General features: G+C 33.9%; 1 protein-coding gene across 6 annotated transcripts in view; it reads left to right on the top strand.

The window, feature by feature from the left end:
- The window catches only part of BCLAF1 (BCL2 associated transcription factor 1), a 29,615-nt gene extending 3,213 nt beyond the window's left edge, over window positions 1–26,402 (top strand). Inside the window, exons 2-13 of one of the 6 annotated variants that reach the window (XM_033867771.2) lie at window positions 3,193–3,296; window positions 5,058–5,171; window positions 6,035–6,940; window positions 8,221–8,886; window positions 9,030–9,199; window positions 11,559–11,664; window positions 12,763–12,847; window positions 15,320–15,495; window positions 16,609–16,789; window positions 17,873–18,019; window positions 23,379–23,591; window positions 23,746–26,402. In XM_033867771.2, the coding sequence (XP_033723662.1) occupies window positions 5,068–5,171; window positions 6,035–6,940; window positions 8,221–8,886; window positions 9,030–9,199; window positions 11,559–11,664; window positions 12,763–12,847; window positions 15,320–15,495; window positions 16,609–16,789; window positions 17,873–18,019; window positions 23,379–23,591; window positions 23,746–23,751 (2,760 nt within the window). In that variant the 5' untranslated portion in view covers window positions 3,193–3,296; window positions 5,058–5,067 and the 3' untranslated portion in view covers window positions 23,752–26,402. Of the gene's footprint in view, window positions 1–3,192; window positions 3,297–5,057; window positions 5,172–6,028; window positions 6,941–8,220; window positions 8,887–9,029; window positions 9,200–11,558; window positions 11,665–12,762; window positions 12,848–15,319; window positions 15,496–15,628; window positions 15,804–16,608; window positions 16,790–17,872; window positions 18,020–23,378; window positions 23,592–23,745 lie in introns of those variants that run through there. The other 5 variants (XM_019951673.3, XM_033867773.2, XM_019951675.3 and 2 more) reach the window with 5 other exon arrangements.

The raw sequence follows: 26,402 nt of genomic DNA, 5'->3' as shown, positions 1-26,402 counted from the left end.
TCTGGAGGAGCTTCAACTTGTGTATTTTGTTGAGCCCAGTTGTCTTTGCTTTTTCCATCACTTGTGTTCTAGCTGATCATTATGTTATTATTATTATTCCATAAACGATATGCTCTGTTAAGATATTTAAGAACTTTATTTATTTTTGGACCTGCTGCCTGGCTTGAGGGATCTCAGTTCCCTGACGAGGGATTGAGCTGGGCCACATCTGTGAAAGCCCAGAATCCTAGCCACTAGGCCACCAGGGAACTCTCTTTAAGAACTTTATTTAAAAAAATAAAGCCTGACTCATTCTCTTGTGTTCTTCACTGGTTGGTGAATCATTTGGATAAAGGTGCATGAAGCACTTTATTCTCTATCTCTTTTTACAGTGTGTTAGTAAGTGATCTTGTTTAGAATAGAGGGAAGATTTATTTGACATTTTGAATTATATATGTAGGTTATGGCCACATCAGGCACCTGTCAGGGTATCGGAGAGAGCACAGGAGATCTTGGTCAAGTTCTGGATTAACTTTTTACAGTCTGTGACCATGGGCAGCCTAAAAGGGCAAACAAATCTCCTGTTTTTGCCCCCAAATTTGCACTTCTTCCAGATACTTGAGCCCAAAACTTAGAATTTAGGAGCACCATTGATTTTTTGTTTTCTTTTTTTTCAATTCCCTGTGCTTCATACCACTAACAATCTGTGAGCAAGTACTGTTGACTCTATGTACTTCCAAACCAGATTCTGGATTTGCTTCTTTTTTCTTTCTTTATTGCTACCACTTTATCCAGGCAACCATTATATTGAACTTCAACCTTCTAGTTTGTCTCCAAGTTCTTCTTTCCAAGTTGTTCATGCTCTACCCAGCAGCCATCTTAAATCATATGGTGTGACTTCCCTGATCAGGCTTTCCAGGGCTTTCCCATTACAGTTAGAATAAAATCTAGACTCTTTACTCTGGCCTACTTACTAGATGCTATTTGATTGGCTCCTTTCCTGTCTCTCCTGTTTTATCTTATACCCTCTCCTTGATCAACCTTCTTACTGGTCTTTTGTCCTGAATTTGCTACATTTGTGTCCTTTGCCTAGAATGCTTTTCTTTTCTTGGGTCTTTGCAATGTTCCTTGTCTTTAGCTTAACTGTTACCTCTTTAAACACGGTTCAAGGACCCACCGTAGTAGTCCTGCTCTTCGCCTCTTGACATATTACTTTTTTGTTTTCTCTCTTCCCCTAGCTTGAACATAAGCTCCAAGAGAGTAGGGAACTTAATGTCTCACTTAAAGTGTTATATTTCCTACACTAGAATAGTTGTGCCTGGCTTGTGATAGGCACCTTTGTTGTAAATTCATATGAATTCTGAAAGCTTAAATTCATCTGAAAGATGGGGTTAAATATGTAGTTTCTAAGATTATGAGGATTAAATCAGGTGATTTTATTTAAAGTCACCTAGCACAGTTCTGGGCACATGGTTGGTAGTTAAATTTGCTGTAATTTGTTGATTTCTGTTCTTCTTTAGTTGTTTTTGGGAGGGCAGGGACCTTTTACAGTTATGTCTCCCATAATATTTAGCACAGTGCTTTGTACATAGATTTCATTTAAAAAAAAATGGAGCAGATTACAGTCTTTGTACTATCTTAAATATTAATATATTATTAAATGTTAAATATAATTTACATTATATATTATTAAGTATATTGTGTGACATTTTATATATGATCATTGAGTTCTTGGTATGGATACTTGAGAATGTATTCATAGATTGTGAACAAGAATGTATGTCTCATCTACTAGTCTAACAGCCTACAGCCCCTCCTTCCTCACTGCTATTTCTAGTGTATATTTTCTGGGAACTTCAGAAAATCATCACTTGGAGTAAAGAGAGATTTGGCAGTTGGTTCTTCTCTGGATATATAGAAATTAAAATTAGCCTTTTAGAATTGTTTGGGGGAAGAGTTAGCTAAAATGAGCCTTGTATCACTTCCAGCAGTGAATCAGTAGTATTGGACTTCTAGGTCAGCATAAAGTTTCATAACAACGCACCAATTTAGATGATGAGAGGTTTCCTCTGCCCACTTGGGGGATTTGATATTTTTAAAACTAAACATGCAAGGACTTTAGAAATCTTTTTGTTTCTGTATCCATGACCTTTTGTTTTTGCTAATTTTTATTTTGGTGTATTTCCCTTAATTGCTAAGTTTCTGAAAGCTCAGATCTCTTAATCCCCTCAGCTGTAGGGCCATGGGTATTTAGGGGACATATTCTTGATTTACCAGTTTAATTTTAATTTCTTCTACTTTGTATTTTCATTGTTATTACATTTTTCATTGGATTGATAACTTGGTAAGATTCACAGATTTTCATATTAATGTTTTTTTTTCATTCAAGCTGGTTTATGAATTCCTTGAGTATAGGCATGTACAATGTTAATTGTTTAGTTTCTGCTCCCCTAGTGTTTTTTGACTGTTCTTTGCACATAATTGATAATCACTGAATGTTATTCATTAGGCTAAGTTTTTCAGTAAATACTGAAACTGCTTAATAGTCTGTGCAGAATTTAAATTTATTTGCATAGTAATGGTAAATTAGGAAGAGCATTGGCTTCCAATAGATACTTGTTTCATCTACTGGCTGTTCTTTTATTGGAACATCTGTACATGTATCAAAATGCTTTTAGGGACAAAATTAGAATTACTGTGATGGCTGTTACACGAATTTAAAAAAACAGCTTCAAATGAAACTAAACTGTATGAAAGGAAGTGACCAGGAGAGAATAAGGTAAATAGCAGAGCACTAAAATAAACTCATATTGTACTTAAGTTACGAACTGTAGCGTTATGAATACTAACTATAGATACACGACATGTTTTGATATACCAAGATGGCCACTTATGCCAGCCACTTTGGAATTTTCTGATAGGATGACAGCATAGCTTCTGTTTTCTAAAGCCCAAATTGCTAAAATTAGAATTCAGGTGTTTGAATTAAAGGTGCTTCAGTTTCATAATGCACTGCTTGATTGAAACAAAAAAAGTTAAGTTCCTTTAAGCTTTTGTGGTTAAAAATTTATTTCCTTAATCAGTTTTCCATTCCCTGAAATATTTAGTGCCTTTATTAAGAGTTTTTTATAGCAGTGTTGAGTGTGATGCCTTGTAAACAGTGGATTTTTAATTTACCATAATTCAAATTCATATTTTTTTTATCTTTGCTAGGAGTTTGAATTTAGAATTTAATTTCTCAGAACATTCTCTCCAAGAAGAATTTTACAGTATCTCAAAGACTTCACTTGATTGCTTGATCCTGCATAAAACCCAAGGTAAATAATATCCTTTATTCTAGTTTTCAGTTTTGGCTTATTTAAGAAAATGTGACTTCTGAACTCATGATTTAGACTGATTAAAAGTGATGTGGTCTGAAACTCTTGGGGGCTTTCTGGTGGCTTGTATGAAGTAAGCCAGATTTTAAAAGATAGTTTTAAGGAAAAGATTGTCTATCTCTTCTGCTTCTAGGTTGTGTGCCTGCTTCTACTTCTATAAACACATCTGCTTAAAGACTCAGAACACACAAAGTTATTTAAAAATAAAACAAGACAAAATAACTCTGCTTATTTAACTACCTTCCTTTATGCATGCAAGAGGAGGTCTGTAACTTAGCTTTTTTCCCCTTATGTGGGTGTTAAGGTAATTAAAATTGATTGCTTATTATGTGCTAAGCATTGTATTAAGTATATTACATGTATCAACTTGTTTAATCCTCACTATAACTCTGAGGAGAGTACTGTCTTTATGTATTTCCTAAGTTACTTGGAATTAAGAGTGAGAGAAGACAAAGCTGGTATTTGTCTCTTTGAAGATAGATATGTTTTGTTTTAAAATAAATACTTGACACCCCTTGAATTTGTCATTTATGTGGTTTTTTGGTGAGGAAGTATGCAGACATCATTGTCTCCTCTATAATTCAGCTCATCTTAGTACTTTCAAATAGTATTAAATAATACTGAGCAAAGTCTAGGTAGGTCAAATAAGTGCCCTAAAACATTTTGGTAGTAGGAGAAATGGTTTAAATATATGGCAATTGCAGGCTATTAAGAAAGTTTAATGAGTTGTTTTTTATGGAAAAAATTACTTATTTTGTATAAGTTAGTGGAAATTTGGAAATAGTGTAGCAGGAATAAAGTTGGGAGGCATATGTATATGTTTAATTTTGTGAAGAGTAGATCTTATAAATCATTTAGTTCTGTTACTGATTTCTGTGAGGTCTGATTATTGTATTAGATACTAGGTAGTGTTTAGAAAAGTTACAATACTGGTGCGCAAGTTCTCTTTTTCGTGTAGTTCCAAATTATCTCTTTCTTGCAGCAATCTCTTCAGTTTATTCATCTTTTATCCTTTTTCATCTTCTCACCAGAAGGCTACAGGGTGAACCTAGGCATTGTCACATAAGTCCATTTTTATTCTGCAGTCATGAGTATTGAAAGCAGAACCATGGCTCCAGCTGTTCAGACTTAGTGACCTTTATTCTACTAGGAGACTATCCATCACCATTCCAAGCAGTATTGTATACATGGAGTGGTCAATTTAGTCCCATTTCAAGGCCATAAAGCACTTATGATGGCAGTCGGGTAGGTTTATTCTGTATTTTTTAGTATTGCGCCACTTGTACTTTCTTTTTTTCAGGTTCGTTATCTGTAATACTCTGATGTTATTTATCTTTTTTACAGGAGAGGTAGGCATTTGTATTGGGCATGGAATAACATCTAACATGCTGCTGTAGTCTGATATCATTGCTCTTTCTGGCTTCTGCAGCTGCTGCCTTTTTGGATTGAGGCACATAGGTGGGGCAGTCCATAGAAATCTTCTGTTGTGTCTTCACTATACAGTACCTGTCATGTAGGTGAAAATACAGTTTTAGTTAGGGATAATTGACTGTCTTAGTACTCATATGAATAATGATGAGTAATATCCTTTGAGAAACTTACGTCTTGTAAATTCAGTTTGTATCCGAAAATAAGTTAAATAATTGAAACATTTTCACTTGTATTGTGATTTTAACCTTTTTCACTCTCTCATTTGACTAGGAGAAAAGAAATGGGTCGCTCCAATTCTAGATCACACTCTTCAAGATCAAAGTCTAGATCACAGTCTAGTTCACGATCAAGATCAAGATCACACTCTAGAAAGAAGAGATACAGGTGAATTACTGTGCTTTTAATTCCTTAAATAATGATAATAATCATATCAGCTAATACTTATGAAGTGCTTACACAGAGTGCTACATTCATTAACATGTTTTATTCTCAAAGAACCCTGTGAATGGATCTATTGTTATCCTTGTTTTAGAGTTAGTTCACTGGGGGTCTTGGAATGTATTTCCTGCAGATAAGCGGGAACTGCTGTAATGTTAAGAGATGAATTGGATAATGTAAGAATTATTTGACAGTAAGCAGTCTTTGCATACTGTTTCATAGTTTCTCATTTCTGACTCTGAGGTCTCAATAGGTTTATTGTTTAAAAATTATAAACTCTGGTTGTCTTTCTTTAAGTAGTAATACATACTTAACATAGAAAATAGAGACCACAAGTTGAAAATAAAAGTGACCATAATTTCATTATGAATTAATACTTGTTTATGATTTTCCTGTACTATTTTTCTAGGCCTAAGTTTTTATTATGCATGCATTTAGCCAATGGTATTTCACTGGTGAATATTCTTCCATGGCATTACATTTTCTTTTAACACTATCACTTTAAGTGCCTGCATAAAGGTACTGTAATTTGTTAGTGTGTCCTGTTGTTGGTTGTCAATTTTTTCCCCTGTTTTCTGTGCCTTCATTCCTAAGCCCTTTATTTTCTCAATATTTACCTTAGAATTGAGATTTTCTTCATTGAAAACAGTAAACTTTTACTTTTGTATAAATGAGGGCTTTTTAAAAAATAATACATTTTTGGCTTTGACACTTTATTTACGTGTTATATTCAACCAGAAGTATTTGGGATGGTAGGATGTAATAGTTTATTTTTCTTGGATTGATATTTATTTCATTTTTAGTTCTAGGTCTCGTTCCAGGACATATTCAAGATCTCGTAGTAGAGATCGCATGTATTCTAGAGATTATCGCCGAGATTACAGAAATAATAGAGGAATGAGACGACCTTATGGGTACAGAGGAAGGGGTAGAGGGTATTATCAAGGAGGAGGAGGTAGATATCATCGAGGTGGATATAGACCTGTTTGGAATAGAAGACACTCCAGGAGTCCTAGACGAGGTCGTTCACGTTCCAGGAGTCCAAAAAGAAGATCCGTTTCTTCTCAAAGATCCCGAAGCAGATCTCGCCGGTCATATAGATCATCTAGGTCTCCAAGATCATCCTCTTCTCGTTCTTCGTCCCCGTATAGCAAGTCTCCTGTCTCTAAAAGACGAGGGTCTCAGGAAAAACAAACCAAAAAAGCTGAAGGGGAGCCCCAAGAAGAGAGTCCTTTGAAAAACAAGTCACAGGAGGAACCGAAAGATACATTTGAACATGACCCATCTGAATCTATTGATGAGTTTAATAAATCATCAGCCACATCTGGTGATATTTGGCCTGGCCTTTCAGCATATGATAATAGTCCCAGATCACCCCATAGTCCTTCACCAATTGCTACACCACCTAGTCAGAGTTCATCTTGCTCTGATGCCCCCATGCTCAGTACAGTACACTCTGCAAAAAACACCCCCTCTCAGCATTCACATTCCATTCAGCATAGTCCTGAAAGGTCTGGGTCTGGTTCTGTTGGAAATGGATCTAGTAGATACAGTCCTTCTCAGAATAGTCCAATTCATCACATCCCTTCACGAAGAAGCCCTGCAAAGACAATCACACCACAGAATGCTCCAAGAGATGAGGCTAGGGGACGTTCCTCATTTTATCCTGATGGTGGGGATCAGGAAACTGCAAAGACAGGAAAATTCTTAAAAAGGTAAGAACTAAGAGAATTTAGATTATAATATTAATACTTCTGATCTTTGAATTCTTTTTGGATTTTAAGGCTAAAAATTGCATTGTGATGTGTATTTAGCTATTTTTACTCTTGACTTCCTTCTTTATAAGATAATTCCAAGTTGGTTTTATTCGTATCTTGTTAACTTTGGAAGTGAAGTATTCTAATAAATGTTTATGAAGCTAATTCATATTCCTCCTTTTCATTTTATCCATTTTTAGTCAGTCCAGAATTGAGAGTATAAATGAGAAATTGAGTAGCATAAAGCATAACTAATGGTTAACATGTTGTAAAAACAGTAAAAACAATATAACTAATGGTTAACATGTTGTAAAAACAGATTAATTTTATAAGTGTTAGCTTATTTTGTACTCTTCACCATTATAAAGTGACCTACATAAATAATGCAATTATATTACATGTTCTTGTGTGGTATTATAAACAGTCCAGCTACCAGTTTTTAACGAATGTGCCTGACTGTAGAAAAGATAATAAATGGTATTTCTTACTCAAGTAAACATTTCAGAGAGATACTTGGTTTGAATTCTAATTTCAAGCATTGCTAAAGGTTACTAAAAAGCTTAATGAAAATGGGTTGCTAAGGTAGTGTGATTGACTTACAAGTGAGGGAATACTGCAAGCATGCTATTTATGATTTAGTGCTATACAATCTAAAATTAATTTTCTTAGTGGACTGATACATAGTTTCTACTTAATGTTGCCAGAAAGCATCATTTTCTACTGCAAAGTATATATGAACTATTTTGTGGTCTAGATAGACTATTAAATATCTAATATTAATTACCTTGAAGTCCACTTTTTTGAACTCTTATTTATATTAGATAAGTGAAATAGTCTGAGATTTTGAGTATAATCATAAGTAGAATTTTAATAGATAAGTATATTGTTTATTAGTGGTTTTTAGCCTCAGAAATTAAGCTGTGTTGTATGTTCTAGAATCTCTGGAAATTTGGATTTGTTAGTGCAGAATTGTGGACTATAAATAGAACAGGTTTTTGAGATGGCTTTACTTTTTTTAAACTTTAGGAAGTCTAATGTGTAAATTTATTTAAAAACAGTACATAAGCTGTATGGATGCTTTTAATGCTTTTTAAAAGTGGAATCTGAAAAAGCACTTTTCAGTAGGGTTTTTTCCTCTTATTACTGGTCCTGTGATATTGGGAAGCACAATTAAGTATGCAAGTGATCTGCAATGAATGCAATCCAGAGTTACCATCCTCTTCTTTGCTTATTCACAGGTTCACAGATGAAGAGTCTAGAGTATTCCTGCTTGATAGGGGTAATACCAGGGATAAAGAGGCTCCAAAGGAGAAAGGATCAGAGAAAGGGAGGGCAGAAGGAGAATGGGAAGATCAGGAAGCTCTAGATTACTTCAGTGATAAAGAGTCTGGAAAACAAAAGTTTAATGATTCAGAAGGGGATGACACAGAGGAGACAGAGGATTATAGACAGTTCAGGAAGTCAGTTCTTGCAGATCAGGGTAAAAATTTTGCTACTACATCTCACCGGAATACTGAGGAGGAAGGACCCAAGTACAAGTCCAAAGTTTCATTGAAAGGCAATAGAGAAAGTGATGGATTTAGAGAAGAAAAAAATTATAAACTTAAAGAGACTGGATATGTAGTGGAAAGGCCTAGCACTACAAAAGATAAGCACAAGGAAGACGACAAAAATTCTGAAAGAATAACAGTAAAGAAAGAAACTCAGTCACCTGAGCAGGTAAAGTCTGAAAAGCTCAAAGACCTCTTTGATTACAGTCCCCCTCTACACAAGAATCTGGATGCACGAGAAAAGTCTACCTTCAGAGAGGAGAGTCCACTTAGGATCAAAATGATAGCCAGTGATTCTCATCGTCCTGAAGTCAAACTCAAAATGGCACCTGTTCCTCTTGATGATTCTAACAGGTAATCCACACTGATACCTAATAAATAATCTGTGGGTGGTTAGTTAATAATCCAGTTAATTATTTTCTGAATGTACTTACCATTTTCATATTCAAACCAATGGTATATTTTGTTTGTATGTGTCTGTTACCGATATGCTCCAGACCTGCTTCCTTGACTAAAGACAGGCTACTTGCTAGTACACTTGTCCATTCTGTCAAGAAGGAGCAAGAATTCCGATCCATCTTTGACCACATTAAGTTGCCACAGGCCAGCAAAAGCACTTCAGAGTCATTTATTCAACACATTGTGTCCTTGGTTCATCATGTTAAAGGTATGTTTAGTATGTTTCTTATCGTGAATTAAAGTTATCTTGTAAGTAAAAAAATGAACAGCTATGTGTAATGATTAATGCACCCCAGGACTAGCAAGTATATATAGACTATTAAATTTTTGGAAAAATAGCACTACACAAAAGAGCTAACAGTCTGGTTAACATTAAGACCTATTTAGCAAAGTGATTTTTAATATTTAATAAAGTGATTAAAATGCTAAATAGAATTAAAACATACCCTAAAAATCTGTATTATGATAAAACATGACGTAGATTTATACAATGCTAAAAGTCTTTTTGAAATGTACCGTAATACTGTATTTGAAGTGCAGGGTGCTTACAGATTATCTTTGATTGCATGCATGGGACTTGTATTAATGTACTCTTGGCATTGGATTTATAACAAAGTGGGGCAGTATTGTTATTATTAAGAATTTCTTTTTAACTTTTAAAGAAACTTGAAACCAGTGGGGAAAAACAGTATTAATTTCCTGTGTTAATTTTGTATTAGTTAACTTGTTATAATATTTGGCTTTTTTATATGATAAACAAGAAAAAACATTATTAGGAGTTTTAAAGGGGAAGAATTTCAAGAAATTTATAAGTATGTTGGGTAAGTAGTGATTCTGTGAATAGTGACTGATTAGGATAATAATTATGACATTTCTTTAGGTCCTGGGGTTGATAAGGGTGTTCGTTTCAACTGAGTAGTGATGTTCTATTTTCACTAGTACGTAGTTTTAGTTTCAAAGTTACTAATAATTTTCAGAGGTTTTAGCATGTGACTTTTTGGGCAAATAGAACTTGTTTTTATTATTTTGGTTTTGTGTTTGAAAGGCAGTTTACTTTGAAATAGTTTCTTACCCAGGAATCTCCATGGCTGTTGCTCTGAAAAGCCGTTTTCTGAAAAGTTTGTCTTTGGATGTGAGAACAACTGATAATAGCTGAAACTTGCCTTTAGCAAATTCTTTATGCATTTGATATTTCAAAACAGTGACTAGTTAATGAATTTCATTTTGACTGTAATTATTTAAACATAGTAACAAAAGAGTTTTGTTATTTGGCTATAACTAGGTTTGTCAACCAGTTTATGACCATATTACTGTGGTGCATAGAATATGAAACGTTAACATTTTTTCTTTTTTCACCTTTTTTTGACCTGTCTCCACATTTTACAATTTATTGGTGAATTTTGAGATCAGGTTTTCATAAAATTTTTCCTTTTTCGTTTTCCTTTTTTTTTTAAAAAAGAAAAAGAATTGTAGTTATGTTTCATTATTCGTATTGTGCAACCGATCTGAACAGCTCTTACTTAACATAGAGCTGAAAATGCCCAGTGATGTTTTCTTTTTCATTGTAACTAGGTCCTGGAATATGTTTTGAAATGGCAAATCCATGTTTCAAAGTAAAATAGCTGTTGAAAGATACAGGCAAAGTTGAATCTTCTGTCTTCCTGGCAAAAATGGCATAAAAACTGAGTTGCTAGCTCAAATTCCTGGGTTTCATGGAATTATGATTGAGGCACTACCCTTGTAGTGGCCGTTTCAAGTTTTAATGATTGGTTATGAGACATGTGCTGGATATTGGGCGGTAAGTTGACACAGATGTATGTTGACCTGTTAAGCAGATAGTTTGCTTCATAATGTAACATTTCATGACTTTATACGTCTTTCTATATTACATCTACAGCATATTTTGAAATGGTTTAAAAACTAATCAGTATTGCTATTACTAATTTTAAAGTTGTTGAAAGAAAGACAAGACAATAATATGAAATGTGCTGTCAGGTTTGCCAAGATGCCAGAGTTTTGGAGTAATTAGTGTTAATTGATTTAAAAAATATTTTTCCAATTGAAATGGCAGTATTCAGTTTTTTCTTAAATCCAGTTTTTGTTGTCAACACAGTTCTTGCTGAAATACTTTGATTAGCTTACTAAAACTAGCTGTGTAGTTACCGTAGCATTTTTTGTTTCCTGCAAATGATTACTTGAAGTTAACTTCATTGGTTCATATTGGCAAGGCTTAAGGACATTCACATATTGTTCCTTTTTGTTCTGTTTGAGGAAGTGTAGTGCATTATTGAAATGGAATTAGAGACTCAATTTAATATATTTATTGTTCTTGGTCTATATGCAATATTGACAGGGACCTGTGAGGAACTTTGCATCAGTTACCTGTTGAGGTACAAGAAGTTACAAGGGAGAGGGTAGGAGTTCTTTGTAACACTTGGTTCTCTTCTGCTAGGTTTCTTGAGTATTTTTATTTTTCTTTTCACCTGCTACATGCCCTTCTGTCACAAATGAAAATCGCTCTTAAAGTAAAGATAACTAACTGGGCAGTGTTTCTCCTAAATCAACAGAGCAATACTTCAAATCAGCTGCAGTGACTCTAAACGAGAGGTTCACCTCGTATCAGAAAGCCACTGAAGAACATAGTGCCCGGCAAAAGAGCCCTGAGATACACAGGTAATGTATACTGGGCATGTAAAAATATTGTTTTGATAGGAAGACGCTGTTCAAACAAGTTTATGTTGGAATTTTAGACAAGATATATGGAACTACGTGGATGTTATGACACAAACGAAATTTGATTTGTAGCTTGAATAAATATATTTCCAATCTTGAAAAGTTTGTAATTTACTGTTTCTTTTTAATTTTCAGTTTTATTTGGTTTAAACTGGTTGTTAGAACTTAAAACACTAATTCTTATCACTTGCCAGTATGAAATTAAATAGTTACAACATCTGTATGTTGGGAGGGGGTTGGATGCCTAGAGTAAGTAACCCTTGAATTAGATTTACTTCCAGTAAGTTTGTAAAATTAAAATGCTTGGTGAAAGGTAGAATTGTTTTTCATGAGAAGATCGTGAATGTTGAAGTCAGACGGTTGTATTCCAGTCCTTGCTCTCTCACTTAATTGCGTTGTGATAAAAAAGTTATTTAATCGCTTAACATTAGTTTTTCCCATCTACAAACAAGAATAACAGTGCCTGTTTTGCAGGATGGTGGTGACAATTAGTATTGATTATAAAATATCTAGTTCGGTGCTTAATACAAAGTAGGTATGGTTTTGGTGGTCACTGCTGAAGAGGCACTGAGAAGGTGAAACTGACACTAGCTTAAAAAGGCAAGGAGAGGCACAGAATAAAACTAAAGATCTACTGAATCTGTAAAAATATTGGAGATACTTAACAAATAATCCTATTTGTGTATTCATTGATACACAATGATTATAATTGTATGATGATTAACACTTAAAATGATAATGTCCAATTTAATCAAAACATGTTTTCCTTTTTTTGATGGTTAAAGTAAGCTTGATATCTTAAAAGGTCAGGCTTCATTTATATATAAAAAATTGGTTGAAGCATTTTAATTCATTTTTAATATAGTTTTTATTTCTTAATTATCTATTAGGAATTAGATTAATAATCTTGCTGTGCTAAATTAGACAACTGGGAGAGAAACAACTGTCTAGTATTTCCTTTACAAAAATGGACAATTTTAGGAATTTGTGGAACCATAAAGTTAATGTGACTACAAATAGACTTTATTTTACATTAAGGAGAATTGACATCTCTCCAAGTGCCCTGAGGAAGCACACGCGTTTAGCAGGGGAAGAGAGAGTTTTTAAAGAAGAAAATCAAAAGGTATGTTTTGAATGGACCTTTTTTTTTTTCTCATGTTAACTTCAGCTTAGTTAATGATGTTGTACTAATAAGCATAGTTTGTTTAGGCAAAATGTTTAAGGATATCATCTGTAACTTGTAAATACATTATGTATATATTTATGGTAGCATATATAGTGTACTTTCCTAGAAGAAATTAAGCTGACACTTGTACTATATATCTAAGTTAAACCAAGAATAATTTTTTTAAATGCTACTGAAAGGAAGAAACTAGTTCTAAGAAAAGGGCAAAGAATCAATGAGTAGACAAAGGAAAATTATAAAAGCAAAGATATAAATTATATTAGGGTTTCTGTTAGAGGTGAAATGGATGAGCCAGAATATTCCTTGATTTATGTGTGCCTAAATTAATATCTCTAGGTTCTTCACAGAGAGAACAAGAAGTAATCTCCATGCTACTGGGCATTTTTGATCTGGACTAAGAAATAAGCATTCTAAGAACTGGTTTACAAATGAACATTTGGAACAAAAACTGTGTTATAGTTTTTGTGGATTGTGGGGAAGAATGCTTTTAAACTTGAGAAAGGAGTCTGAATGACTGGAATTACTGGCGTTGGGGTCGGAGGACTCTGAGTATGGAATTCAGTCGTTAAGGGACTCTGATTAATTGATAATTTGAAATTGACATTTTCAAAGTAGATTATATGACAGTCCATAAAAGTCTAGTTGAAATATGGAGCAAGGTTAAAAGGGAGCAACTGTCTGTTGTAGTGAAAAGGCTAGGGAACCTGGAAGCGTATTGCTTGGTTCCAATTCTGGCCATCACCAAGTACTGTCTCTGTGATATTAGGAAAGTAATTAGCTTCTTGGACATTGATTTTCTAATAGGAAGAGTGAGAATACATCTATCTTGCAGAGTTGAATAATTGGGCTGTTATGAAAACATTGGCATTTTTATTACTAGAAGCTGTTATTAATGGTTGTAGTATATAACCATTTTAATTAGGCATGCTATTAATTCATTAGATAAGAAATTTAGAGCTTAGGAAGAAAGTGGTTTCTTTGCATGGGGCACATTAATCTTGGAAAACCAGATTCTGAGAAGTGAATGCTAATTTTGGCTTTTACTTTCAATACCTTGGGTTCAATGTTGGTTAATTTTGTTTTGCCCACAATTTAGTCTATTCTTGTACTCTGACAGAGTGAGTATCTTCCTTCTCTCCGTTACTCAGACCGATTTTGATCGAGAGGAGAGAAAATAGTGATAACTAATGGAAGGACAAGAGCATATGACATTGCTTTTTATCCTTTATCTTCCTATCTGAGTGAACAATTAACATATATTTAGTACTATGTTGTTTATATATATGTATATATATATGTATGCATATATATATGTGTGTATATATAGTTTGGCCTTTACAAAATACTTTCACTTTTATTGTTACTTGTGGACTTGGTAATAATGTATTACTAGGTGAATAGGAAGATTTTTGCTCTTGATTAGATTTTTCTTGTTACAGTGGGAGCAAATGGGTGAGTAGTTGGTATCATTTGGAGATATGAATGTTTATGAACATTATAGCTAGACTTCCCAGAGTACTTCTTATTGTTGAATAGTAGCAAGGATGTCCACATTGCTTAGCATCTTACTGATGTATAATTTTTCTTCATTCCTAGATGCCTCTTTCCATCTTCCTAAATTATATAGTATTTGAAAAAGCAATGGAACAAGAAGGAGGTGAATTGTGACCCAGTTAAACTAATGTCCGTTGCAATACCTGAATTGAGAAAGGGCAGTATATGGCCCAGATACTGAGTACAGGATTGGGAATAATATCTTTCTGGCTTTGTTTCTACCCTTGTTCAACCTCAGTTGGTTTCATTAATCATATTACGCTTGCATGTTATGGAAATTACAGAATACTTAACTTTTGAAGCGGTTTTTATTGGGTTGGTCAACTTATATGGGAAGAGCTTGATGACAACGAGGCTTAAATAATGAGAACCATTACTTTAGGATCCCTTAGCTTTATAGGCAGATGGCTACACCCACAACTGAGTATAACCTCTATCATTGTTAAACTATATAAAAAACCGTTTTGAAGGATGATAAATGAGGATGTGCTGAGTACAAAAATAATTGTATCATAGTACTGTATGAAAGTTTATTATGGATTGCTTTGAACAAAAACCTATGACATTTTCAAGATGATTTACCTTTTAATAATTTCCCCAGTCCCATTATACTTGCGTACACAAATGTTTAGTGAAAACATCAAGTACATTTTTAAACAAAAACTAAGTATGGAAGTAGTATGTTACTCATTCTTTTCTGATACTAAAATGCCAGCTTAGAAATTGGCATAAAATTAGGTTTTGTGTGTGTGTATATATACACACACACACACACATATACATACACGCACATATATACGTATTTTTGTCCCTATAGTTTCCCTGAAATCTGTATTTTATATCTGTCTTTTACAGGGAGATAAAAAATTAAGGTGTGATTCTGCTGATCTTCGGCATGACATTGATCGTCGGAGAAAAGAAAGAAGTAAAGAACGGGGGGATTCCAAGGGCTCCAGGGAATCCAGTGGATCAAGAAAGCAGGAAAAAACTCCAAAAGATTACAAGGAATACAAATCTTACAAAGATGACAGGTAACTGTTAAAACTGTCTGAGTTAGGTTTTAGCTTCTAATTAGCCTTTAATAATTGTCAGCTTAATTGCTTTCAATTTTGACTGTGTAATCGAATGTTTAAATTTAAACAATTAAAATTATTTGTTTTACAGCAAAAATATATTTGTCTTTTACACGGCTTATGGTGGATGAGGACAAAAACTTTGGAATAGCAAGCTAACACTGAAAAAAAAAATGACAAATTAATGTGTCCTATTATCCAGGCTACATCAGGAGGTTGGACTTCAATGCAGTGCATTTCTAGAAACAGTTTGTGTAAGAACTTTGGTTCGTTATGCTTGATTCCGCACTTTTTCAACTCATAACACCCAGAGTACAAGAATTTTAAACTGATGTCTAGTGGTTTAACATGGGAGAGATGGGGGGGAGGAAGGACTAGTTTTTTTGAAATAGCAATGTGTATTAGTCTTTCAAAGTAATGTTTCCATGGATACTGTTAGAAGTGGTAAGAGTTATCGCAGGTATGACCTTTTCGGGTGTTGGATTAGAATCATGTAAAATTGTTCATCGTAGAGTCAAATAAATAACAGGAATACTAAGAAGTATTATAGATAATTGTTTTCCTTGCTATTCATTAGGTAAATGGTGGATTTTACTTGTGTTTTTTAATTTATGACTGGTATTTGTAATGTCATATGCTTTTTATTTCAATAACGGAGTTATGGCCTAAACGATATCAACTGTTCTCACCCAGGGTGTACAAACTGCATTCATTTTGAAACATGGCCTTAAGACCATTCTTACTTTTTCCTACTCTTCTCTTCCTTTCCTTAAAATAAAAATAAGTTTAAAATATTGAAGAACTGAACCTTATTCTTGAAGTTGCCAGACTGCTAGTTTCTAACTGGCATGTCATACCATGTTTTTCAGTAGTCATGTAAAACAAATATTGAAGGAGAATGGAAACAGACTATGTCAGAGTTTAACACCCAATCATTTTAGTTGCATAATAATTTTAATAGGGGATAGTTTTTTTGACTTGAAAAATATCCCTCTTATTATAAGATTCAACAGGGGGTCTTTTTATCTTTTTAAAAAATAGCACACATTTTTTGTTTGCTTTATTTTGCAGTAAACATAAAAGTAGAGAGCAAGATCATTCTCGATCTTCATCCTCTTCAGCATCACCTTCTTCTCCCAGTTCTCGAGAAGAAAAGGAGAGTAAGAAGGAAAGAGAAGAAGAATTTAAAACTCACCATGAACTGAAAGAATACTCAGGCTTTGGAGGAGTTAGCCGACCACGAGGAACCTTTGTAAGTAATAAAATTATCTTTGATCATTTGGTAGAACTTTACTTAAGAGTACTATACATAAGGAAAGTAAAATATATGTTTTAGACATTGTTGTGTGAGTCATTACTCGTATAGCCTTGAAAAATAAAGTGGTATTTGATATATCGTCATTAAGAAATGCCATTTAGGGGGAGTGAGGAAGGGCTTGGAGCTGGGATGATGCTTTCTTTGTATATAAAGTAAAAAATAAATGTTTTTGCCTGATTTTAAAAGAATAAAATGCCATTTTGAGATTTAGAAGCATCTATATAAACTAGATAACTTTTCCTAACATTGGAATCAGTAATTGTACATAGTGCTTAGAGACCCAAGAGTCAAGCAAAGTTAGTGATTGAGATCCATTTCTTTAATCACTTAGTCCTTGAAAAAAGTCTTGAAACAAACAAAAAAATCCATATGTTCATCTCTGTATTGACAGCTATTTTCATTTTTGCCTATTATCTTCAAGTTCTTGTTTATCCGTGTATCAGTCATAGAAATTATATCTTTTCTTTTTATTCTACATAGCATATGCATTATTCCCATGTTTCCATAAATTTGTTACAATTGTTAATTTAATGACTTCATAGTAGTGCATCTTCTTGACTCTTTTGTTTCTAGATTCAGATTCCTACCTTGAGCAAGTATCCAGTTTGTTATTAGTGGGGTTCACTAATTAGATGATTTGGGAAAGAGAAGAGCTTTGCCTGTATGGTGATAGGTGTAGTTGAACACTTGGGATGTTAGTGTTAGGAATTAGACAACTCTTTTGGCTAGTAGAAGGGAAACAAACCAACTTGATTATTTAAAAATTTTAGTTCAGGCCTTGAAAGTGCAGCATTCTGACTGCACTGTTAACTAATTAGGTTGACTGCATTTCTTCTTAACCTACTCAGCTTTCAGTAGGCAGAATTTTTTGCCTCCTTACTGGCCTCAGTGGCCATGAAGTTGAGATTTAGGAAAGAAATTAGGGAATGTTTTTTGTTACTGCAGTAAAATTAGAGTTTGCATGTAACTTAATACCTCTTGATTTCACTACTAAACAACTTTGTTAATGTTAATCAGTTTCGAATTAGAGGCAGAGGAAGAGCCAGAGGAGTTTTTGCTGGGACAAATACTGGTCCAAACAACTCAAATACTACTTTTCAAAAGAGACCGAAGGAAGAGGAATGGGATCCAGAATATACCCCAAAGAGCAAGAAGTACTTCTTGGTGGGTGTTAGAAATCTCTGTTTATTTGGTTTGCATTAATTTTCAAAGCATACTGGGTGAATACATTTGAGTACAGGTATCCACTACTATGAGAAGATTTCACCATCATATAGGAAACTTTTAAAATAAATCATTACCCAGATGATTTTGAAGTTTTGAAAATGTGGGTCCCTTTAGTCCTGTTTATACTTTATTGATATCACCTATGGGCTGATCAGGGTAAAGTAAAAATATACCTGATTTGATAGCCACATTCAGAGAAGAACAGTAACTTGTTTCGTATCTGTCTATAAGACGGTAAAAGTTGTAGAAGCTTCTAATTAAGATTTACTTTTCATCATCGCAGCTATTTGTTTAATTGAAAGACAAGGAGAAGAATTCTTTCACAGTACATGTAATTAAGGTTCTCAGGAGGCTGTTAACTTTTATTGGAGTAAAAGGAAGATGAAAAATTACATTATGGAAAAGTTGCTAGATACACATTAATTTAGTGCTTCCTTGTGATGCTCTTCTCTCTGAAGTAGTTTTATAAGGGATGAAGCCAGAGGAGGTGGGTCCTGAAAGATGCTCTAGGTAATGATGGAAATTTTCTGCACTTTGGCATGGGAGAAGAGGGTTTTTTCCTGTATTATAGAAACTTGAGGAAACACCAAAAACTATTACCAGAATACTCATTTTTGTCATAGCTTCTCAGGGAAGTCATGTTTTAGAGACTATTTCTGAAGACTAATTGTTTTGTCGAAGCAGGGAGGAAAATAGTACTGGATTTTATAGAAGTGTATCTTTCATTTGGCTTTTTATGAATATATTTGAATAAACCTGAATGTCCATGCCATCAGCTAAATTAGAGTTATAGAGCTGTATTCTGAAGTAGATGTATATTTTGTTTGAAGAATGGGCATTGTAGCTGTTTCAAAAACTAATTTCCATTTGCCTCTTTTTGGGATACTTTAAGAACCAAGAGTCTGAAAAAGTTAAGCATAATGTTTGCACAGCATATGCTCATGTGAGGAGAAATTTATGCTTGAGTTGACAGTCTGGAAAGTGAAAGGCATTTTATTCAGTTACAGAAAAGTTTAAAAGACCTATCTCCTTTTCGATTTAAGAATTTATGAATAGACTGCTGTTTATGCTGTAGATGGAAAGATAAATATGATTTCAATTCTTGGCTTACGAGACCTAGTAATGGAGAACATTCTAAATACATATGGTGGATTATTGCAAAGGAGATACTGATTAGAAGAGACTCCGTAGATGATATTGGATTGAATCTTGAGCTTAAAAGATGAGCAGGTGTACTGTAAGAAAGCAGGAGTGAAACATCCTTAAATAGAGAACTCCAATACTCAGATGGCTAGATGATTGGTGTAAGTTTGGGAAAATTAAGAAAAAGCGGGAGCCAAATTTTAGAAGGCCATAATACTTTAATAAATTTGGATGTTAAGCAGAGTTTGGAAAATCATGGTTGTGACAAACATATCTGGGAAATAATTGTTTGAACTAAGGGGCTATAGGTTTGGGAAAAGTTTAAGGAACATTTATGAAGGCTTATTCAGGGAGCCACTAGTCGGGTGTTGGTAGTGAGAAGATGGAATCTCTCAAAGATAGGGAATAAAGGGGAAAGCAGCTAATTTGAGGTGAAGATTAAGTTCTGTTATTGAAGTGCCAGGCAGAAATTAAGTGGAAGTGTGCAGTAGGCAGTTGCTAATGCAGATCGAGAGAGAAAAAAGTCTAGGAGCCATCATTCAGTCACAAAGCCACAGTAAGATCATCCAGTCAGAAGAGATTAAAAGGCCAACCTTGCAAAGGAGGGGTGAGGAGTGAATGATTGTAAAAATGCCAGACAAATAGAGCAAATGTGAAAGGACAAAAAGTTAAGAGGGAAATGAGAGGTGAACAAGTAGATAGTAATTGTTTAGCACCCTTAAACATTTTACGAATATTTAATTTAGGCCAGACCTTCATTTTTCTATGGTGTTCTTTCAGTCTCCAGTATCATAGTTTTTATCTTAAATTGGGACATAATTATTTTTTATTGTCATACAGCTAGGCGTTATAGTAATTAAGAAGAGTGTTATTTAACATTTTATATGTTGCTATTCTGGGTTATGTTTTAAAATCTCCATTTCTATATAAATATAGGCATACACGTGCATTTGTCACAGACTAATGCTTACTAGAAGTAAACTTAACGCATCACATTTTTTCTTATAAATCAGTTTCCAAAATTAATTATTTTGTTAATTAATGAGCTATTGGAATGACAATTCTGGTTTTTACCTGGGAATTTAAAGTTAAAATATTTTGCGTAGTCTGAATAGGTCTGACTTTTCAGACAGCTAGTGTTGAGAATAGAAATATTAAAAAAAATTTGAGACTAAATGAAGTTGAAAATTATAGATTCCCCTAGGTTTTGACACACATGGAAATTTTGTCCAGAGTAATGAAGCATTTAATACTTAGTAAAAATAATGGATAGCATTTATTGAGCATATATTATGGTAGGCACCATTCTAAGTGTTTCACATATATGAATTTATTTTCATGCTCATGAAGTCCTTTTGAGGTAGGACCATTATTCCACTTGTATAGATGGAAAACGCAGAGGTACAGAGATTGAGTAGCTTGACCAAAGGTACATGGCCAGTAGGAGTGGGGTCAGGATTTGAACCCATGCCTTGGGCTCCAAAAGGTTCTTACAGCTCGTATCATTTTTCCTCCAGTACTGAGTAATAGTAACATTTGTTGCATTCTTAATCTGAAATTTACCTTCTCAGAAGTTTGATTTATGCAAAGATAAGGTAATGTTTTCAATAATAAGTATTCCAGGAAAGATAATAGTCTTTAGAACCTGAAATTCTCTGGAGAGGTGAGAGTACGTGAAGAGTTGGAGCAAGTGGAAAAGTACTAAAATGGGCAAGTTCTCCATGTTGAGTTGAAGTCATCTGAGGAAGAGAAAATCCCTGTGGGGAAGGACGTTTGGGTTGGCGCTTTAATAAATTCACTCTTTGAAACTTGATCATTCTATACAGAAGAGTTCAGAGGATTCAGAAGGTCTTGGTTCTAACATGGCCTCCTTTGTTAACATATTGTTGGCTGTGTATTATAACTATCTGACATCCTCTTTGTCATCTATGAAGTAATTAATTTTAATTAGTCTGTAACAGGACTAAAATCTTGGATGTAAGAATTTGAGGATTAAGAGTTAGTATGCTTAGGGACTTCCCTGGCGGTCCAGTGGTTAGGACTCCGTGGTTTTACTGCAGGGAGCATGGGTTCAATCCCTGGTCAGGGAACTAAGATCTCGCATGCCTCTTGGCGCGGTGAAAAGAAAAATTAAAAAGTTAGTGTGCTTAGCATCAAAATGTCACTTAGGTATCTGCCGGGATACCCTCTGAAAAACACAGTGTGATCTTGGAGCTTTTGTTTTCTTTAATTTCAGATGATTGTATGTTTAAAAGTAATTGCTAGTTTAACTGTAGTGTCTGGCTTTGCCACTGCTTTTTCTGTTTCAGCTCTTAGCTACCTCATACGGTAACTATTTACTGTCACCAAGATACCTAGAAAACGTATTCTGTGGATGATGGGCATAAGGGGCAGTGGAAAAGATTGACTCTGTGGCTTTGGGCAAGTTACTCAATTTCTCTGTGCCTCAGTTTCTTTATATCTAAAATGGGGTTAGTAACAGTATTTTACAGGGTTGTTGTGAGAATTAGATGAGTAATAAGCACCATATAAACTTTATCACCACCGTTGATTGCTTGCTTGTCAGGCACTGGGCTGGGCACTTTTTAACAGATCGTTTATGTTTCTTCAAGGCTATCTCTGGTTTTTTTAAATGAGGAAGTAAAGTCACACAGTTTCTGTTAAGATTTAAACCCATGCCTCTGGCTTCAGTGGCTGTTTGCTTCTTCCTACAACTCCATGGAATACTGTGTAAACACCACAAACAAGAAAGCATAAAGGCTATATAGAGTTAGTTGTGTTAATACCAAAAGGGAGCCTGAAATTATGTAATTGTGTGTGCATATTATTTTGAGTGGCAGACTATTTTAAAATAATTTATTTTGGGTTTACAATTGAACTTTCTGACATACTGAAATTTACACTTTTGATAGTTCCTAAGTTCATTGTTTGAGTCATGCACACCTCTGCCTAGTCATCTTTTATTGGTTTGATAAAGCTAGATTATTAGAAGTGGGTAAGGACTCTTTCATATAGTCTGTTAATTACATGTGTGAACTTTTCAAGTGATTCAGGAGGGTGATCTGTATTACGTGAATATGCACAAAGGCACATTGCATGTTTTGAAAATGTGTTCATATTATGTGTTTGAAAAGTTTTAGTGACCTTTGGACAGTTGATCAATATCAGTACTCCATAAGTTGTACTTAATGTATGTAGATTGTACTTGTGTACAGTATGCAACATTGTTTGCATTATGCCTGTTGTCTCATAAAGGGGTGTCACTCCCATTTTTGTAGGTACGAACTTCAAAGTAAGTTTGAGGTGGGCAGCAGTTAAATTACATTACAGGAGAACTTTGGCTTTTTGTTTTGTACTTTGGGATGTAATACTCTTCTGCTTGTCGACAAAGTCAAGTACTTTTCAGTTTTGCAGATGTTTTGATTAAAGGAACAATTTGTAACTTGGGGAACATCTGTTTTTGGATGCAGCTAATGAAAAATTAAGGTTGGGCTGTAATAACTGCAGTATTTTAGGTTAGTGAAGAAGAAAGAAGTTGAGATATTACTCTAGGGACCACGCCATCATGATTTGGCTTGTGAAATTTCCTTGCCAAGAAGACTGATGTGTAATACACATTGATTTAGATTTAAATCTCAGTAGGATTTTTAAAATCTGTTGCTATATGTAAACTATAATTCTTATCACCTGTTTTATTTAGTAAATGTTACTGATAATGTAATGATATTTTTATGCTTTGTTGCATATTTATGACTGAGGTGATTTTTTGGGGAAAAATATCGGTTATTTTATCATTTATACACAGTATAATATACTTATTAATAATAAGTGGACTTAGAGTGAAATAAAAACGGAAAGCAAAAATAAAAATTTTGAAAATTGGCAGTAATTTAGCAGTTGAGATTCTCCAAAAAAATTGGACAGCTCTCAAATGCTTGGGTTACGAAGCAATGATGTAACTGTTTGCTTTCATGATGGAGTATGTTTTTGTTGAAAAATTCAGTTTTATTGGTTTTGTTTTGTGTTTTGGAACAGTACCAATCTCATTTACCCAATCTTCAGACAATTTATACCATGACTTATGATTGGGGATATAATCATCTTCCTTACAAGAAAGACATTTCATTGATGATTGTTTTTAACCTTTCTGTAGCATGATGACAGAGATGATGGTGTGGATTATTGGGCCAAAAGAGGAAGAGGTCGTGGTACTTTTCAACGTGGCAGAGGGCGCTTTAACTTCAAAAAATCAGGTAGCAGTCCAAAATGGACTCATGACAAATATCAAGGGGACGGGATTGTTGAAGATGAAGAAGAGACCATGGAAAATAATGAAGAAAAGAAGGACAGACGCAAAGAAGAAAAGGTAGAAATTTCCAACTTGTTAGTGATTCTTATATTTTCTTATGTTATGGGTTTGGTGGGCCAGTTAATTAATTTTTAGGAACGATGATTATTTTGGATCATTTTCACTCTTCATATCTTTGCTAATCTTTCTCTCTCTTTTTTTTTTTTTTTAGGAATAGTAAATCTGAAGTGAGATTGCAACAGAGAACAGAACTTGCACCCACCATTTTTTTACATGATTTTTGTTTTCAAATAAGAATGTAAGCATTTTACTTAAATTTTACTGTTTGCAAGTAGTAGTCTAGAGAATTTTGTTTTAAGTCTTCAAATATCCTGAAAAATAGTAGACTGTATGTTGGAAATTGTACTGAAATAAAGTAGAAAATTGTTACGTACCATATTTGTAACTATCAACTTTTAAAAAAAATACTTTTACTGTTTTTGTTACATGCATTGTAATTCTGCTTTGTCTATAAGATATGGTCAAGTACAGCTCTGTGAAAGTTATGATTCTCTTCCCTCCCTGTTTGTTAATGTTTATTCTGAAGTAAACGTTAGCTCTACATACAAATCCCTGAATAGCAGTTGTTTATAGAAACCACACTAACTATTTTAACTGTATACATCTGTTTAACATTCTCCTTAATTCAAACACACTACATTGTAGGGTGACTAATTTTTGAAGTGTACCATGGAAAAAGTTGTTATTTTGGTAAACTAAGCTAGTTTAACACCTCAGCAAATGTTTAAGAAGGAAAAAGAAACTTTGCCAATCGTGAAAAAAGTACAAGCTGTTAAAAGTTAGATTGAAAAGTATGAGAATATTTTTCTTTTTTCTTTTTTTAACTGAAAGCAAGCAGTGGCCTATATACAAACCATTCTTAGGAGCCTTTACTATTTGAGTTCAAAATTCAATATTCTCTTTCTATTCTTCCCTGAAAGTTTGAGTCATGGTCTTAGATATCAGCTATTGTTTGAGAGAGGAAACTGGTTTGCAATAGTACAAATAAAAACTCCCTTCCTACTGAACGTCTTAGACTTTAAAAAAAAAAAAAAGCAGAACAAAACCTGTAATCCTGGCATTGGTATGGAAGAGGATTATTCTGCAGAGTAACTTGATACATTAAAAAGACATGTACCTGATGTCATACCTTACATATTTATTTGAGCTTTTGGACAGCCAAATCATTAGTTTGTAGTCTAACCATAAGGAAAAATAGGCGAACAGAATATACTGCTCATTAGTGGTATTTTAAGTAACTTGTTTTTCATATGTCACCAATAAAAAGATCTGACAGGAAGTTTGTCACAGCATTGATCTAACTTGTTTTTTATTTTTTTCCATATTTCAGTTGCAGTTTGTAAAATGGGTTTTCTTTTTCTTCCCAAGGGTTCTATTGTTCAGGAAGATAATCTTTCAAATGTGAATTGCCTTTATGTTTATGATGATATCTCTTAGAAGGAATGAAAATCCAAAATAGTAAATTTCAGTGTTTAAGTCTGTCTGCTCTTAGAGCATATATAAAAGTAGTCAAATTTCACTTGTTAATTCAGCAACTGAATTAGTTTTTATGTTTGCATTAAAAGGAGATAATGCTTATTCTGTTAGTGTAAACTTTTAAACATCTTAAGTGTATGGCTCTTTCATCCTCACTGATGGTTTGTTTACAGGTGCTCTTCTAGCACCTTAACTGCAGTCAGAGGCATTAGCTAAGAGCTGTATGAGGGAAAAACATGAAAACAAAACTCAGTATATGTGATGTTCATGGCCCTAAGATCCTTAAGTATTGCATCATTATTTTTATTTTGTCTTTCTGAAATTGAGCAGAGGAAATACTGTCAAAGGAACTATGTGTTGCATTAATCAGGGCATAACTAATATTCTCCTAGTCAGAATAATAATTAATTACATGCTAAAGCAACATGGATTTGATCTCTGACACAGGAGAATTTTCACGACCATTTTATTTTATACAAATAAATTTAGCTTTTATTTTAACAGTTATTATTTGGTTAGATACTGAATCTCTGTGCATGTCTATAAATGTGCAGTTTTGCTTTTCCATGTAAGACAACAGGAAAGGGGAACCTACTGAGAAATTACTTTAGGGAGTAGGAATAAAGCTACCCAAGTCCTACCAGCAGGTTATATTTTAAGTGCAAATGCGTTGCTTTAACCCAAATATGTTAATGATTTGGTTACTTTTATTAAATAAAATTGAGGAAGGAGTATCTTATTAGAATATAGTAGGAAGGGTGATTGTGAAAACACTGCAATAGAATGCCATTGTGGATGTTATTTTTTTTTTAGAGCCAAGCATATAAAAAGCCTGTGTGAATTTTTTTAAACCGCAATTTAACACCCTACTTCATGACGTGTTATAAAAGCTGAATGGTTCCTCTTGGTAAGGATATTTGTTTACAAGTGCTAGAAAATAGTAACTCCTTGATAACCTGCATTAACACACTTCCTTTTGCTTAGAGAAGGAAAATAAAAATGAACCAAAGGATATTTCCAGAAGGGATTAAGAAAGCTGTTTTAAGAAGGCCATGACTCAGTCCTTAGGTGTGTACACCTTTCAACATCGTAGGAATTTTAATTAAAAAAGCAAAATTTGATTTTCCAGTTGTAGCCTACTTTAAGGAATTACTGTTTTTCCCCTTTTGTCACAGTTAAAATCAAGTGTTGGGAATTCAGTTATAATTTGAGTAAAAATATATCCAGTAAGAATGAATGTAGATGGCTAACTGATTCTTACTCAGTGTGATGTATAATGCAACAGGGACCCTTGTAAATTGTCATATGCCAATAAAATGTCATAAGTGGTAA

Source organism: Tursiops truncatus, chromosome 12 (assembly GCF_011762595.2).
Source record: "Tursiops truncatus isolate mTurTru1 chromosome 12, mTurTru1.mat.Y, whole genome shotgun sequence".
Classification (NCBI taxonomy): domain Eukaryota; kingdom Metazoa; phylum Chordata; class Mammalia; order Artiodactyla; family Delphinidae; genus Tursiops; species Tursiops truncatus.
This window is presented reverse-complemented; position numbering and strand designations above follow the sequence as displayed.